Genomic DNA, 15,775 nt, shown 5'->3' with positions numbered 1-15,775 from the left:
GTAGGGGAGAATCCCGGCCTAGATGCCTCATTATCAGATGGTATAAGAACGACTTTTCCGCTCTTTCTGAGAGAGTATGCTTCAGGAGAGTGGACAGACAAGACCTAGATTAGCTAGAGAGAGAGAAGTTATAAATTATTTCATTATTACATTGTATAGTTAGTTGGTTATCTTTACTGTATTTTATTTCTTTTACTAGTTGAGTATTAAGTACAAAAGATTCATAAATATTATTTATATTACTCATTAAATTAGTTCATTTTTAAAAGAAGACTATTGTTTATTTCATCAACTCGACTGGTTCAAAGAGTAATATATATATGAACACATTTTTATCATTTAATGTGGTGGTCATTCCACTTCATCCCCTCCCAATTGAAATTGTAGATTAAACTATAAATAACAAGTATAGATAACAGTACACTGGTATATATTTGGATGCAACATTATTACCTACAGTACTAATAGTTAACAGAAGGGCCTGCAACACAAAGTGTAGATCCTTTCAGTGCTAATCCCCATATTTATTGGCTGTTTATCTTAAATTCAACTGCAGGCTTCGGGCGCAAACCTAATTGGTATTTTGAATAATTAAAGGACATTCTCAGAACGGCTAATGGCTAATCTGGTTAATTCGTTAATTTCTAAATCCTCACGCAGTTTCTATTGACTGCCCTCCAGCTTGACGACTCTTTCGAATGTGAGTCTCCGGCGCTAGGACCTCGCGGAACCTGATGGACAAAAAAAAGTGAAAGTCAGAAGCGATTCCTGTTCGATAGGCTGGAGTGTTGGCTATTTGTGGATGTCCAAGTAGTGGCAGGGAATTCGTTTCCAACTGCACGGTTTACGGTAAATCTACATTTGACCGATGTGTACAGCTATCTGGGACAATTCAGCAGGAAAGGGCTGGATCAGAGAAGTCCTGATGGTGAACCAGAAAGAAGGGCAGATGATCAGAGAGTATTACAACGTCGAAAGCGAAAAGAGAGATCTAGTAATAATTAAAGACGAGAAATGGAGAACGCTAACTTTAGAAATTAAAGGAGAAGGGGGGGAGGGGAAACAATAAACTGGTAGGAAATAGCAATTAACTAGAGGGAGCCTAAAATGTAGAAACCGAGAGAGGGGAGGGGGCTAGGGAGGGGGCTAGGGCGGGGTGGAGGCAGGGGAACAGTGAGAACATCACAAAGCTAAAGTCGAGCCGGCGAAGAGAAGAGTAAGGGACCCGAATCGGAGAGCACCGAGAGAAAGAGAAGAAAAAGGGTCAAAACTAGAAAGAATTTGGGAGCATTTTTCTGGATGGAGAGTATGTAGGAAAATACTAAAAGAGAGGAGACAATAATTGTATAAACACGGGAATAATTTCATAGAAACACTGCAATGTTAATAGGGAAAATTATAATTATGTAGGAATTGGAGATTGCAATAATATAGACCTAGGAAGTTATATAATGGCTTGCATTTTTCTTTTTCAAATGAACAGAATTTAACCAGAAGAATAATAGTGGAATATATTAAATAGCAGGAGAAGTGAAGAACTCTTGACAGAAATGGTTGAGTTTACTGAAGAGGATCTGGACTTTTACCTTCTGAATCAGGTTGGTGTGAGTTGGAATGCAGTGAAGTCAATGTAAGGGAGGGTGATAATTGGTCATGTTAAAGAGGAACATTTGTTAATCAGAATGGCTAAATTAGTTTTGGAGTTTTTATTGTTAATGATGGATTTATGACTATCGCCTTTTCATCCTCATACTTGGTTTTGACTGCATCTTTGGCAGTGTTTCCTTCAACTCTTTTCCTTCCTTTACTTGTTTTTCTTCATTTTCCACTGTAAATTTAAAGCCTTGTGGGATTTATCTTCTACTGCTGTGATTTGCAGTTATGGAGTGCCTTAAATTGTGTAAAAGGCCCCATGAAACTTCACACGTGTAATCAGACCATAACCGATGCCAAGCTTTTAAAATAAGGTCATCAAAAACTTGGCCAAAGAGAGAGTTTTAAGCAGCATCTTAAAGTTGGAGAGACAGGCCGAGGGGTTTAGGAAGGGAATTTCAGAGCAGACAGGCTGACCACAACAGTGAGGTGAAGGAAATGGCGATTGCACAAGTGGCCACAGTTGGAGGAATGCAATGTTTGTGGAGTGTTGCAGGGCTAGAAGAGAACAGGAGGGGTGATGTCATGTGATTTGAACAGGGGTCTGATGATTAAAGATCTGGTGGACTGGTAGCCAATGTAGGTCAGACCGCTCGGGTGATTTGGAGAACATTAGAACCTGGGCGACAGAGTTTATGATCGTCACGTGCATGTGGGGTAGAAGATGGGGTGCTGACCACGAGCACCCATTCTGAAGCTAACAACCCAGACGAGAGTTTTATTGATATTCTGGTAGGAGGTGCTCATCTTGATGCAGAGGATGTCGGCTCAGCATCTTCGTGTAGGGTTATCTAGGATGCTGAGGTTGCAAACAGTAAGATTAGTTAATGGCAACGGAGAGGAATGGAATGAGTAGCTAGGGACTGGAGTTTGTGGCAGGGAACAAATTTGATGGTTTTGATCTTCATGTTTAGTGATGATGCACGATCAATTGCACAAAGACTAAAGTTGGGTACAACTGTGGCTTTATTACAGTCAGATGCGTGGCCTCCTGCTGCAGCTGGCGAAGTGGCAGGGCACTGGGGGTCATGCATATTTATACAGTTCTCCATGGGTGGAGCCAGCCGGCAGGAGCTCCCTGCGAACCTGTAATGCAGGTCCTACCTTACATCTCCTATTACAGTGGTTCACCACAAGTGGATACAAGTTTTGGCTCCATCCAATACTGAGTGTTGAAGGAAAACGTCAAATCTCTTTGCAGTGAGGTAGAACACCAGTATGGACTGGTTGGCCATTTGTAATTGGAAAAGGAGACAGCTTTTCCACGCAGCTGGAGCAGATGTATGGTGTGCTGACTGAATCAGTGATTGCAGACCGGTCAATGAAGATGAGGAGGGTTAGTGCATCGTGGTCACAAAAGGGTGAAATTTGTGACTTTGATTAGGGTCAGTTCAGTACTGCGACAGGAGTGAAAACCTGATTGGACGAGTTCAAACTTGAAGTCACAGGAAGATAGCCACTGATGAGCAATGTCTGAAGTCTGATTGCTTACACTCGTATGTGTGAAGAACATCCTCATTTAGGTGAGGTGCCAATAGGTGACTAGACCCCTTGGAACTGAGTACCTCAATGTCTTCAAAAATAGAAGGGGGAACATTTGTTGAAGAAGAAAAAGAATGCACGTGTAATATTCTGCCATGTTTTCTCTCGTTTAATAATCTTGAAAACAAAAAAAATAAATGGCCTTTTTAGCTTTTTGACTTGTCCTCCACATTAATCCTTAATAATATTGCAATCCCATACACATTCTCAGTAGCAAGTGTCAGCTGCCTTGGCTCCACCCTCTGGAGCTTGCTTCCTATATCTTGCCAGCTTGATCCCTGTCATCCACTTTCAAAGTTTCCTCATTTAACTCTTAAACTTTTTTCACCTTTTATGAAATACCTTGGATCATTTTACCGAGTTAGCTGTGCCATTGATGTGGAAACGCTCCATGTAAAGACAGGCCTTGGAATAACACACAGCACACTGTGTCAGGGACCGAGGTTCAAATATTAGTCAAGACTGATATTGTGTGCATTACTGATTTATACCATTTCTTGCTAGTCCAGAGCTTGAATATGGCTTAAAAAGAGAGATGTTGCTGAAGCTTTTCATCTTGCACCCGACAAGCTCAAGAATGTAATTTCAAATGATCACAGCACTTTGTACTACAGGAGAAATGGGTGCTAATTGGTTAAGGAATTGCAATGGAGAAAAGAATGGGGAAACTATGTGCACAGGACAGGGAGTGGAGGCTGCAAAGAATGATCAGAGAAAAAGTTTTTATCATTTTTGCACATTGATAATTGAACATCAATAAGATCACATGTCTTGTTAAATGGGAACTCTGCTAAAGTTCACTTAATCTAAAATAGCTGCTAATCCCATTGTTATCTCATTATTTGATGCCATCCCAGTTCAATAGCTTTACGACTTGGAGCTTTCTCAATATTGGATGATTGCAAATAAGAAACAAAATTAAACATTCGAATACCCAAAAATGAGGTAGATTTTTGTCTTCAGTAATCCAGTGGATTAATAGAGTGAAAATCAGGCTGACAATTTGCTAAGGTATTGCCTAGACCGCATAGACATTCTACCCCTTGTTTCCAGCCATCTGCCAGGTTTAAAAGAGTTGGATGAGTTGACCGCTTTTGGCTTAATGTTGATTAAATCATTGAATCTTCACATTGTCCAATTTCTGTAGTAAAAGCAAAATGCTGCAGATGTTGCAAATCTGAAATAAAAACAGGGAGTGCTGGGTAAACTCGACCGGTCTCAGAAGGTCACAGAAGTTGCCAGACCTGCTGAGTTTATCCGGAATTTTCTGTTATTTCTAATATCTGTAATGTTCCTCGAGCCAGCTGTCCTACTGTGGACATAAACTTCAGTTTATATGATATATTATTGCAGGTGATGTTATCCAAGCTACATCCTGCACACTTCTGTTGTTCCGTCCCCAGCAATTCCAAATGCTCCAGGTGTCAAATCCCTCGCTGTAGCTTACTTTAGTGAACTCTCCTCTATGTTAACTGTGTCAGGGTGGGTTTCCTCCGGGCGCTCCAGATTCCTCCCACAACTCCTGAAAGATGTGCTTGTTAGATGAATTAGACATTCTGAATTTTCCTTCGGTGTACCTGAACAGGTGCCGGAATGTGGCGACTAGGGGATTCTCACAGTAACTTCATTGCAGTGTTAATGTCAGACAACTTGTGACACTAATAAAGATTATTATGAGGCAAGGATACATCACTCCAGGAATGATTCCCCAGACAAATAGGGATGTGCTATATTAAAACAAACTATTATTAACACAGCATTAAACCACAGTAACATCACAGAAAATAGCTTACAATTAGCAGTTAAAACTATTATTAACAATAAAGGGAAACACTTTAACTTCTAACTGGTACCTTCTCCATCTCCAGACAAGTGGAACTCATCACGGTCAAAGACCATTTGTAAATACAGTTAGCAAACCGAGATACTTTCTGTACACTTGAATAAAGATTTCTTTGAAATAATGCTTGAAGGGAGAGAGAGAGATCCTGTCATGAAATAGCCTGCAGATCATTGTGTCAGACTGCTGCTTAACCTGACAGCCTTTTTGCAAAAGCTGCTGTTTAGCTCAAAGCTCCCAGTAAAACCCAAACTAAACCGCCTGCTACAGACCTGGCTCTCCCATGAATTACATCTCTATCCAACTAACTGGGTTATGACCATCTTACCAAGGCTAACCACAACCCCTCAATTATCTAAACCCCAGGGAACCTTCTCTCTCTAAACAAATATAGGGTAAACAATATGCATGGCTGGAATGAATGACGATCTCACTTTTACAGCATCTTAATTTCACCTTCTGCAGCCACAGTGTCTGGAAGCCTTAATCTTGATTATTTAATAATATTACTGCAACAGATATATATTTCTGAAATTAGGCATTTTAAAACATTCCAGCAACTGATTGAAAATACAAACTATATCCCAATTTCTTGCATTCATTACACCTATCCTGCATCCCCACAAACACCACTTAACACCAGATGGTTTTAGTCCTCTGCTCCACCATTGCTGGCTGCTCCACCATTGCTGGCTGCTAACTCAGTCAGTACAGTTCAGTGTCCCCCACCTTGCCATTTCTCTCCCTGCTTTCTAAACCCTTCTGGTCTGCTGTGACTTTGGTTCCATGCCCCTCCTGCCATTTATTATTTCCCCTTTGTTTGGCATCCTTTAGTCCATTCCTGCATGTGAAGAGTACTCTCAAAATGGAACGTATATATTCATGAAGTTAGCTTTATAAGGAAACAATGAAAAGGTTTATATTGTGGAATTTGCTGCCGATTTGTCACTGATTAGGTTGCCAATGCCTAGTTCAGTGTTAACATGTAAACAAACTGACTTTGACTCTGGGCCTTTAAAATGAAATGAAAATCACTGATTGTCACAAGTAGGCTTCAATGAAGTTACTGTGAAAAGCCCCTAGTCGCCACATTCCAGCACCTGTTCGGAGAGACTGGTACGGGAATTGAACCGTGCTGCTGGCCTGCCTTGGTCTGCTTTAAAAGCCAGCGATTTAGCCCTGTGTGCCCTATTTAGCACAGCAACCTGCTTAAGGACCGTATTAAACTGTTAAATTGAACTGGCAATGGTAACTTATTAATAGTATAAATGTTACCTAGTTAAACATGTCCTGGGACAACAGGCTGTCCTGCTAGGCTGCATTAACCAGTTTATTGCAATAAAGCTGGTAGAAGCATGTAGAACCGTGAAAATGTTAGTTTAGCTCTGATTTTGAACGTAGTACCAGCACATTTTGCAAGTCATCACTTGAATTGAAAGCTGTTGTGTTTATCGCTTTGCATCCTTCCACATCAAAAAATGAGGGAGTTTTCTTATATACATCTTAGCTGGAAATGTCAGCCCTTCCAAGAATTATTTTCTTCTAATTTTTTGCTTTCGCTGTTGTTCCACTGCCAAAAAGGAGGAAGACTGTCAGGAGTACACTGGATGGGGGAACGCTTTGATTTTTGTTTCCCTCTCTGATTGTGGTATGGAGCTCAAAGATTGCCCACAGTTAGTTCAAAGATACGACCCGGATAGTAATTTAGAGCATGGAGAATTGTACACTGTTGAGGTGAGGTTGGAGATTAAACCTAATGAAATGAAATGAAAATCGCTTATTGTCACAAGTAGGCTTCAATGAAGTTACTGTGAAAAGCCCCTAGTCGCCACATTCCGACGCCTGTTCGGGGAGGTGGTTACGGGAATTGAACCGTGCTGCTGGCCTGCCTTGGTCTGCTTTAAAAGCCAGCGATTTAGCCCTGTGCTAAACAGCCCCTGCTTAGGGCAGAGCACAAGTTTAAATATGCATCTGACCTATTAAAGGCGATATTTAATTTGAGAATGTTTGTGTGTAGGGGGCTTGTGGGTAGGGGACAGAGTGGTGCAGCGGAAGAGTGCTGGGCCCAGAACACAGTGGTCGATGGATTGAAACCATTCTCTGCTTTTCTGTTAAAGCAAAAAACAATATTCGGCTGCTTCCCACAAATATATCTCCTATTTCTGTGGGCGGCACAGCGCAGTGGTTAGCATTGTTGCCTCATGGCACCGAGGTCCCGGGGTCGATCCCGGCCCTGGGTCACTGTCCGTGTAAAGTTTGCACATTCTCCTCGTGACTGTGGGTTTCACCCCCACAACATAAGGGGCAGCACGGTAGCATTGTGGATAGCACAATTGTTTCACAGCGCCAGGGTCCCAGGTTCGATTCCGGCTTGGGTCACTGTCTGTGCGGAGTCTGCACATCCTCCCCGTGTGTGCGTGGGTTTTCTCCGGGTGCTCCGGTTTCCTCCCACAGTCCAAAGATGTGCAGGTTAGGTGGATCGGCCATGATAAATTGTCCTCCGTGTCCAAAATTGCCCTTAGTGTTGGGTGGGGTTGCTGGGTTATGGGGAAAGGGTGGAGGTGTGGACCTTGGGTAGGGTGCTCTTTCCAAGAGCTGGTGCAGACTCGATGGGCCGAATGGCCTCCTTCTGCACTGTAAATTCTATGAACCCAGAAGATATGCAGGGTAGGTGGAATGGCCACGCTAAATTGCCCCTTAATTGGAAAAAAAATTGGATGCTCTAAATTTATTTTAAAATACGAGAATGTTTGTGTAAAATGGAAAATGCTTCCAGTAACTTCCCTACTGTCCCTCTGCTTGAGTAAGTTTTGTGATTGCACTTGTCCTGTATTACTGGAATAAACATTAGAGCTAACAGCCTGGCATCACCTGTCACCAGGTTAAAAAGAACAACTGACTGACGACAAGTAACTCATGGGATCATAGTCAGTTGATGTCCAGAATATGTGCACTCATATACTGTAACTCTGCTATGTGATATCTTGCTCAAACAAGAGCTAGAATTCTCTGAACAAATTTCTTTGTCAGGTGGATCTGCGTCGTCGGCAAATTTCAAAGACTGAAGAAGAGGTTTATGCCATTGTTCAGGAACTGACTTCTGCGATCAGCACAGAGGATAGTCGCTTTCAACCCATTTCTCATTCTGGAATTAACAATGAAAACATCAAGGTAATATCTAGATTAGAATCTCTGCTAACCTAAACTAATCTTTCTGACTCTGAATCCCAGGGAAGTTCAATCCATGAACAATCTTTGCATGCAATTACTTAAGTGATGAGTCTACTTGCAAAATTCTGTTTAAATTTTCTTTTGTTACTTTGAAGAATAGTTATGGTATTAACAAGCTCTAAACAAGATTATTCTTTATCACAGTGACGTCAGTATGAAACATGGTGGTAAAATGACTATTCAGCTAATTGGCTTTCAGAAACCCGTGGGCGGAATTCTCCTTTTGGAAAAAAAATGTGACTTCCAGGTGGGAAACTAGGTGTGATTCCACCAGTGGATTGGCACTATCCCGATTACATTCCACCCACACTTCAAATGTTTTTGGAACCGGGGTGATTCGCGCTATGAGACCCAAAGAAGCAGCAAGCCTAGTTGCTCTGTGGCCAGGGTACCATTTTTAAAGGGCTCCCCGATCTCAGAATAACACTACAGGATCTGTCCCGCTGGCAGTGCCAAACTGGTCTCTGGCCACCTGGGAGCGACAGTCCTCCGAGACACCCCAACGTGGTCGTCATGGCTATCCAGAGAATTCAACAGTGGCTGCGAGCAGATCTTCATTGAGGAACCCTTGCATTTCAGAGTCTGAGTGGTCCCAGCTGCATCTATGATGGAATAAGGTCCTCCAGTGCAAGCATGCTGTTTGGGCATTGGAGGTTGAAAAAGAGCCACTATGAAAAAATGCTCTCCCTGCACACTTCTTTCAAACACTTCATTGTAGGAAAACAAACACTCGAGACATGAGTGTCTTGAAGAGAGGAAGCACCTCCGAGTTAATGGACTGTGAAGTGCTATAAAAACAAACACCAACCCTCCTTTGAGATAGCCTTCAACTGTCAATCAAGAGACCCACTAAAATTAATGGAGTGTGAAACAAATGCAAACAACCAAGTACAAAGGGAAAACTTCAATGAGGAGTGTAATGTTTCTCCAAGAAACAAGCTGCAAATGGCTCTTGTCCTATGAGAGGATTTTAGGACATCCATGGTGAAGCTGTGCTTTACCCTGTTATGGGGTGTGAAACAGGATAGAAAGCAGGCTTCAAGATTTCCGACCCAAAGAGCCCGCCTAAACCCTCAGCTCCCTTGAATGACCACTGGAGAATCTCCTCCAATATTTAGCTTTGAAATAAGGATGCAATGGAATCATTAGCACGTGCACCCTATTTCATTCTGATGGTAGAATACTTGTCATCCAATTTGAAGCTGAGACCAGCCTATTACTGGAACAGGACTAATGTCATTTGGAGTGGATTTTAGTAGATCTTGGACTGAATGTTCAGTGTTTTGACACAGGAAAACACTTCATCGTGGAGCAAGTGGAAAAAACAGGACTGGTCTTCTGCACAATCAATGATTCTTTGCTGATCATGGGGAGACATTACAATGTGTAAGAGTCCTTCCTGTTTATTTTCTTTTTGTTATTTTATTATTTTGGTCCATGGGGCCCATAATCGAATGTATCTTTAATCAGAAGACTCCAGGTTGAAGCAGCCTGCTTATCAGGACACTGTTCCCAGAATTTGATTTGAAGAAGAGAGGCCAGACTCCTCGGCACTGAGTGGATCTAAGAAGCCAGGTTTGGAGAGGGTCTGATTGATTGGTTGGCCGGTGGCTTGGCCAGGGACTGTTCTGCCCAACAGAGGTCAGTGATTGGTTCCTGCGTGATGCTTTCTGAGAGAACTGGGCAGAAACGTTTAGACTTTGGAAGTGAAAGGAACGTTCGCCCGCGAGCTCTTTCTCCTGTACATAATAAAAGGTTACTTGTGTTAAAGTTACAAACCTGGTGACTGCAGTTTATTGGGCACAACCAAGGACATCTGGTATTTGAAATAAAATATCATTTCACCTGTGTTGCGACTCTGGGTCACGTGGGGCTGGAATTAAATGTGCACTAGCCCAGGGTGTTGTGGCAAATGATTGTGGAGAAGGAATGGGTTTTGCATGTAACACTGAAGAAAGAAGGTTGTTAAAAGGTAATTTTCTGGTAAAGGAATCCGACTAGATTGATTTAAATGGACAATGAAATGTTCCGAGAAATAGGGATGTTCTTCTGTATATTGGATCTCCATATAGCACTTGAAATTGTCCAGTACAGATGTTTTTAATTGGGACGGATTGTACAAGAGAGGAGGAGTTTTGTGATATTGCAAATGCCTTATGTGACCAGCCATGTTTATATTAAAAAAAAAAAGACTGCCACACTCTAAAGTGACGATTCCCTTTTTGCCATCTGTGATGAACTCAAAATTATTTTTCTTTTTCTGCTTTTTCTCTTCTTTTTTTTTTGTTCCTGATGATCATTGGGTAGGATTAAATGGAGATCAGAAACCTGTCCTGTGTAGAAAACAGTCACTTAATATGGCTTTCCCAGCAGTGAGCAGAGGCAGATTTGTGGTCCAATTAAGGACGCTGGGTAGGCTCAAAGCTAGAGGCCTTCCAGCATGAAATGGACTTTGCCTCTTGACATTTGTTGGCATTACCATCACTCCATCTCCTGCTATCAACATCTTGGGAGTTGCTGTTGAACAGAAGTTGAACTGGACTAGCCATATAAATACTGCGGCTACAAGATCATCAGAGGCTGAGAATTCTGAAACCAGTAATTCCCCTCCTGTCTTCCCCAAAACCTGTCCACGATCTGCAAGGCACAAGTCAGGGTGTCATGGAATACTCTCCCCTTGCCTGGATGAGTGTGCTCGACCAACACTTAAGACGATTGACAGCATCCAGGACCAAGCCTGCTTGATTGGCACCCTTGCTCTGCCCCTTCTGAAATGGCGTCATCGTGTCGTGTGCCTTTGCAATGGCGTTGGCGCATCATCGGCTGGCCCTCCCGAGAAGCTCCGCCCCCAAACGTTGACAAAACATTAACTCCCTCAACCATCTACAAGATGCACTGCAGGAACTCACCAAGCATCCTGAAACAACATGTTCCAAACCTATGACCAGTCCTGTGGGGAACCCATTCATTCTATTTCACGTACCCCTACTCTGTACCCACGTAACAACAGGGTGTGAACAGGGATTTGTAAAATTCAGACCAATGTATACCTTGTAGGCTCTTTATTTCCCCAAAGAGCATCCTGACTATCCCCATCCACGTCTCCCCATGGGCCTTTGTGCATTGTGGAATTGGAGGGCAAGAAGTAAATAACTTTAATGTCCGGCTCATTGTAGAAATAAGGAAATGAGTCTTTGGGATGGAGTGTGATTTTGTTGCACAGTCCCAAGTAAAGAATGGTCCAATGCCAAATCGTTGCACCAGTTTGGGGAGGATTTGAAGAAAGAAAGGTGGATTGGGTAATCTTTTTCATTGGTTTCAGTCAGAATTTGTTTGCTAATGAACATGCACTTTGTCACTTCAACTTTATCAAGAGCATTATCAAATTCTATAGAATGAAGTCCTAGAGAACTTTTGCAAACAGGCTGATTTTAAGTATATAGTAATGAAGGTTAACAGTCTCTCTGCATTGTTGAATTCACAAGTGACAGTTCATTCACTTTTAATGCTAAATAAATCCTTTTCTATGAATTTGAGTCAGGTTTGAAAAAACTTGGGCATTTTGACAAAAGCAGAATAATGGCTTGTCTTCCCATTAACAATATCGAGAAGGATGGGAATAGAACAAATGAAAAGTAAACCTTTGCGGCTGGATTCTCTGTTTCAACGACCAAGTGTTGATGCCAACGGAGCATGTGTGGTCTTTTACGACCAAAAATTCTGCATGAATCCCTCATTGATTCCGGGACCGTGAGGGGCTAGCACTGGCGACGGGTGAAGCTCCCATGCCAAAAACGGCCTGAGAATGGTCGGGTCTCTGGCATGTGCACGGCTGAGTACCTGCAACGGTCGCACCGTGCAACATGGAAGCAGATGGGCGCGGACCCGAACCACCATCCGCGACCCCACAGCGCACACACCACCGGTCCCACCAGTGGCACGGATCCCGGCCGAGTGTGGTGGCGCTGGATACAGTCCGCAGCCGCTACGCTGTGTTCCTGCATGGCTGAGACCACACTTGTCCCGCACTGTCGGGAAATCGGCCGATTTGGGGCGGAGCATCACGGGAGGGCCAGCCGATGACGCGCGAACGCCGTTGCAAAGGCGCACGACACGATGACGCCATTTCAGAAGGGGCAGAGCATAGCTGACCAGCGTCAAACAGGTGCTGGCATCCATTTCGGCGTCTTGAGTCGATTTTTGCCAGATCGCCAATTACGATATTGGTAGCGGTCAACGGAGAATCCTGCCCATGGACTTCAGAAAGCCTTTGATACGGTGCCACGTGGCAGGTTGGTGAACAAATTAAGAATATATGGGATTGATCAGTCCTTGGCAGCATGGATTAGAAGTTGGCTAAGAGATAGGAAATAGATAGGAGGGAGGGTTTCCATTATCTGGACCACTGGGAGCTCTTCCGGGGCAGGTGTGACCTGTATAAGAAGGACGGGTTGCATCTAAACCGGAGAGGCATAAATATCCTGGCCGCGAGGTTTGCTAGTGTCACACGGGAGGGTTTAAACTAGTATGGCAGGGGGGTGGGCACGGGAGCAATAGGTCAGAAGGTGAGAGCATTGAGGGAGAACTAGGGAATAGGGACAGTGTGGCTCTGAGGCAGAGCAGACAGAGAAGTTGCTGAACACAGCGGGTCTGGTGGCCTGAAGTGCATATGTTTTAATGCAAGGAGCATTACGGGTAAGGCAGATGAACTTAGAGCTTGGATTAGTACTTGGAACTATGATGTTGTTGCCATTACAGAGACCTGGTTGAGGGAAGGGCAGGATTGGCAGCTAAACGTTCCAGGATTTAGATGTTTCAGGCGGGATAGAGGGAGATGTAAAAGGGGAGGTGGAGTTGCGCTACTGGTTCGGGAGAATATCACAGCTGTACTGCGAGAGGACACCTCAGAGGGCAGTGAGGCTATATGGGTAGAGATCAGGAATAAGAAGGGTGCAGTAACAATGTTGGGGGTTTACTACAGGCCTCCCAACAGCCAGCGGGAGATAGAGGAGCAGATAGGTAGACAGATTTTGGAAAAGAGTAAAAACAACAGGGTTGTGGTGTTGGGAGACTTCAACTTCCCCAATATTGACTGGGACTCACTTAATGCCAGGGGCTTAGACGGGGCAGAGTTTGTAAGGAGCATCCAGGAGGGCTTCTTAAAACAATATGTAGACAGTCCAACTAGGGAAGGGGCGGTACTGGACCTGGTATTGGGGAATGAGCCCGGCCAGGTGGTAGATGTTTCAGTAGGGGAGCATTTCGGTAACAGTGACCACAATTCAGTAAGTTTTAAAGTACTGGTGGACAAGGATAAGAGTGGTCCTAGGATGAATGTGCTAAATTGGGGGAAGGCTAATTATAACAATATTAGGCGGGAACTGAAGAACATAGATTGGGGGCGGATGTTTGAGGGCAAATCAACATCTGACATGTGGGAGGCTTTCAAGTGGCAACTGAAAGGAATTCAGGACCGGCATGTTCCTATGAGGAAGAAGGATAAATACGGCAATTTTCGGGAACCTTGGATGACGAGAGATATTGTAGGCCTCGTCAAAAAGAAAAAGGAGGCATTTGTCAGGGCTAAAAGGCTGGGAACAGACGAAGCCTGTGTGGAATATAAGGAAAGTAGGAAGGAACTTAAGCAAGGAGTCAGGAGGGCTAGAAGGGGTCACGAAAAGTCATTGGCAAATAGGGTTAAGGAAAATCCCAAGGCTTTTTACACGTACATAAAAAGCAAGAGGGTAGCCAGGGAAAGGGTTGGCCCACTGAAGGATAGGCAAGGGAATCTATGTGTGGAGCCAGAGGAAATGGGCGAGGTACTAAATGAATACTTTGCATCAGTATTCACCAAAGAGAAGAAATTGGTAGATGTTGAGTCTGGAGAAGGGTGTGTAGATAGCCTGGGTCACATTGAGATCCAAAAAGAAGGTGTTGGGTGTCTTAAAAAATATTAAGGTAGATATGTCCCCAGGGCCTGATGGGATCTACCCCAGAATACTGAAGGAGGCTGGAGAGGAAATTGCTGAGGCCTTGACAGAAATCTTTGGATCCTCGCTGTCTTCAGGGGATGTCCCGGAGGACTGGAGAATAGCCAATGTTTAAGAAGGGTAGCAAGGATAATCCCGGGAACTACAGGCCGGTGAGCCTTACTTCAGTGGTAGGGAAATTACTGGAGAGAATTCTTCGAGACAGGATCTACTCCCATTTGGAAGCAAATGGACGTATTAGTGAGAGGCAGCATGGTTTTGTGAAGGGGAGGTCGTGTCTCACTAACTTGATAGAGTTTTTCGAGGAGGTCACTAAGATGATTGATGCAGGTAGGGCAGTAGATGTTGTCTATATGGACTTCAGTAAGGCCTTTGACAAGGTCCCTCATGGTAGACTAGTACAAAAGGTGAAGTCACACGGGATCAGGGGTGAGCTGGCAAGGTGGATACAGAACTGGCTAGGCCATAGAAGGCAGAGAGTAGCAATGGAAGGATGCTTTTCTCATTGGAGGGCTGTGACCAGTGGTGTTCCACAGGATCAGTGCTGGGACCTTTGCTCTTTGTAGTATATATAAATGATTTGGAGGAAAATGTAACTGGTCTGATTAGTAAGTTTGCAGACGACACAAAGGTTGGTGGAATTGCGGATAGCGATGAGGACTGTCGGAGGATACAGCAGGATTTAGATTGTTTGGAGACTTGGGCGGAGAGATGGCAGATGGAGTTTAATCCGGACAAATGTGAGGTAATGCATTTTGGAAGGTCTAATGCAGGTAGGGAATATACAGTGAATGGTAGAACCCTCAAGAGTATTGAAAGTCAAAGAGATCTAGGAGTACAGGTCATTGAAAGGGGCAACACAGGTGGAAAAGGTAGTCAAGAAGGCATACGGCATGCTTGCCTTCATTGGCCGGGGCATTGAGTATAAGAATTGGCAAGTCATGTTGCAGCTGTATAGAACCTTAGTTAGGCCACACTTGGAGTATAGTGTTCAATTCTGGTCGCCACACTACCAGAAGGATGTGGAGGCTTTAGAGAGGGTGCAGAAGAGATTTACCAGAATGTTGCCTGGTATGGAGGGCATTAGCTATGAGGAGCGGTTGAATAAACTCGGTTTGTTCTCACTGGAACCAAGGAGGTTGAGGGGGGACCTGATAGAGGTCTACAAAATTATGAGGGGCATAGACAGAGTGGATAGTCAGAGGCTTTTCCCCAGGGTAGAGGGGTCAATTACTAGGGGGCATAGGTTTAAGGTGAGAGGGGCAAGGTTTAGAGTAGATGTACGAGGCAAGTTTTTTTACGCAGAGGGTAGTGGGTGCCTGGAACTCGCTACTGGAGGAGGTGGTGGAAGCAGGGACGATAGTGACATTTAAGGGGCATCTTGACAAATACATGAATAGGATGGAAATAGAGGGATACGGACCCAGGAAGTGTGGAAGATTGTAGTTTAGTCGGGCAGCATGGTCGGCACGGGCTTGGAGGGCCGAAGGGCCTGTTCCTGTGCTGTATATTTCTTTGT

At 43.9% G+C, this 15,775-nt stretch overlaps 1 protein-coding gene across 1 annotated transcript in view; it reads left to right on the top strand.

Annotated features, from left to right (window-relative positions):
* Positions 1-696: 696 nt before the first annotated feature.
* Positions 697-15,775, top strand: part of mab21l3 (mab-21-like 3) — an 88,195-nt gene continuing 73,116 nt past the window's right edge. Inside the window, exons 1-3 of the mRNA XM_072513791.1 lie at positions 697-849; positions 1,484-1,598; positions 8,066-8,206. Of these exons, the coding sequence (XP_072369892.1) occupies positions 1,551-1,598; positions 8,066-8,206 (189 nt within the window). The 5' untranslated portion in view covers positions 697-849; positions 1,484-1,550. The remainder of the gene's footprint in view (positions 850-1,483; positions 1,599-8,065; positions 8,207-15,775) is intronic.

The sequence above is a fragment of the Scyliorhinus torazame genome, chromosome 8 (assembly GCF_047496885.1).
Source record: "Scyliorhinus torazame isolate Kashiwa2021f chromosome 8, sScyTor2.1, whole genome shotgun sequence".
NCBI classification, from domain to species: domain Eukaryota; kingdom Metazoa; phylum Chordata; class Chondrichthyes; order Carcharhiniformes; family Scyliorhinidae; genus Scyliorhinus; species Scyliorhinus torazame.
Note: the sequence above shows the minus strand (reverse complement) of the source record. Positions and strands in the feature narration are given on the sequence as shown.